Source organism: Nicotiana tomentosiformis, chromosome 9 (genome assembly GCF_000390325.3).
Source record: "Nicotiana tomentosiformis chromosome 9, ASM39032v3, whole genome shotgun sequence".
NCBI lineage: Eukaryota > Viridiplantae > Streptophyta > Magnoliopsida > Solanales > Solanaceae > Nicotiana > Nicotiana tomentosiformis.
The window spans coordinates 100,320,449-100,322,423 of record NC_090820.1 but is presented as its reverse complement, the minus strand read 5'-3'; the positions used below and the strand labels follow the sequence as shown (position 1 = coordinate 100,322,423).

Sequence of the window (1,975 nt, the reverse complement as noted above, 5' to 3'; positions counted from 1 at the left end):
GACTACTTTATACATAGGTGCTCAACAACAACTAATGGTCATGTTGACAATATTTTGTTGGCTATTAGAGCCTTTTAGGGATTTATCATTCTTCGTTTCATCCTGATAATTCATTTGCAACTTTGCCCGGAAACTCGGGCTATACTGTGACTTGACATGAGAGAAATTGCTACTAGGCTTTGGGACGTTGGTTAAAGTACTAGACGACCACCTATTGGTTTTTTGCTCCAAGGCCCCCAGCATTCCAGCATACGGAGGGGTCCCAGTAAACAGAGGCGCAACCAGGATTTTAATATTATGGGTTCTGGATTTTAGATAGACGAATTCAAGTGTTAGTGACTAGATTCTAAATTTTACATTTGTACATAGTCAATGAATTCTAAACATCAAATACACTGTTTAAGCAAAAGTTATTAGGTTCAGTCGAACCCGTAGCTTGGCTCGTGCTTCCAACCGTGCTAGCAACAGCAGCCTTAGAACATAGCGACGGAGGTCTATAAAAGCAACTCTGGAAAAACCGATGCTGAAGAACTTGGACCGCAGTTGGCCTCTTGAAAGGATCCCAAGAACAAAGCGAAGCGATTAGATTAACTGCATCCTCACTAACAGATGGAAGTAACAAAGAAAGATGTACACCACCAATCTGCGGGAACTGATAGTTAATAGCACTAGCAAGTTCGTGCCCGCGCGCCCATTCACTTTTTGATGGCGTACCTATAACGCGGCATATTTTGTACATCTCATCTACTTCACTTAAACCAGGGAATAGAGGACGAAGAGTTAATAACTCAGCCATTATTGCACCCATTGCCCACATATCAACAGCAGGACCATAGACCGGTGACCGTAGTATAACTTCAGGTGCACGATACCAACGAGTTGAGACGTAATCTGTATATGGTGCATGAGAATTTATCTCCCGAACAAGACCAAAATCAGCAATTTTTATTGTTGTATCTTTTGAAACCAACAAGTTCTCTGGCTTAAGATCGCGATGAAAATATCCTCGTTGATGGATATATGCAAGACCTTGAAATATTTGGAAACACCAGTTTCTCACTTGTGATTCTGAGAAAATGTTAGGCCTATCATTCATTAGCTGATATAAGTTACACTCCATGTATTCAAACACAAAGTATAAAATGTCATTATTTTCCCTAATCACTTCCTTAAGCTTAATGATATTTGGATGGATCATTTTTCTTAATGACTTGACTTCTCTTAAGTTTATGCATTCTTCCCATGAACAATATTTCTTTTTCATTTTTTTAATTGCAACCACTTCACCGGTTTGTTTATTCAAAGCTTGCCACACACTCCCAAATGTACCATTACCAACTTCCTTAATTATCTTGTACCTCTCCATTTTCTTTACCGGGTAGGTATAACGTTTGCGTATACACTACCCTCCTCACACTGTGCGATTAGACTGAGTTGAGTCTGTTGTTGTTGTTGTAGCACAAAGGACACCTGTTTATTGGAGATATAGAGATGATAAAAACAACGCGGAGTTGGTCTTCTTCACTAGCCAAGAAAAGAGTATTAATAAATCAACCGTTAGTTTTCTGCTGAGCATTTTGATCTCACTTCACAAATAACTAAGGTTCTTTGCAATTCTCGTGACATAAAAATAACTACCAAAATCCCTATTTATAATACCATGAAACCTACTTTTACTTGAAATTGGAAAACTTATTCCTTAATAATTCTGATTACTATGAAACCTACTTTTACTAGAAATTGGAAACTTATTCCTAAACAAAACCTGTTGGAAGACTAATTCAAAATTGGAGTAGGAAATCAAAATTATTTAGGATTTGATATTTGTTAATTTATTCAATTAATGTCTAGCTAGGTTTTGTATTCAAAATTATATAGGAATAAATAGGTTTTCCAATTTCTAGTTAATGTAGGTTTCTTACTATTATAAATAGAAATGTTACTAGTTATTTTTACGTGTGGAGAATTGTAACGA

At 36.8% G+C, this 1,975-nt stretch overlaps 1 protein-coding gene across 1 annotated transcript; it reads right to left on the bottom strand.

Annotated features, from left to right (window-relative positions):
• Window positions 1–379: 379 nt before the first annotated feature.
• LOC104106898 (cyclin-dependent kinase F-4-like) lies at window positions 380–1,368 on the bottom strand. Its single transcript, XM_033658829.2, has one exon. It carries the CDS (start codon window positions 1,364–1,366, stop codon window positions 380–382), a length of 987 nt encoding a protein of 328 aa, XP_033514720.2. The 5' UTR covers window positions 1,367–1,368.
• Between the last annotated feature and the right edge of the window lie 607 nt (window positions 1,369–1,975).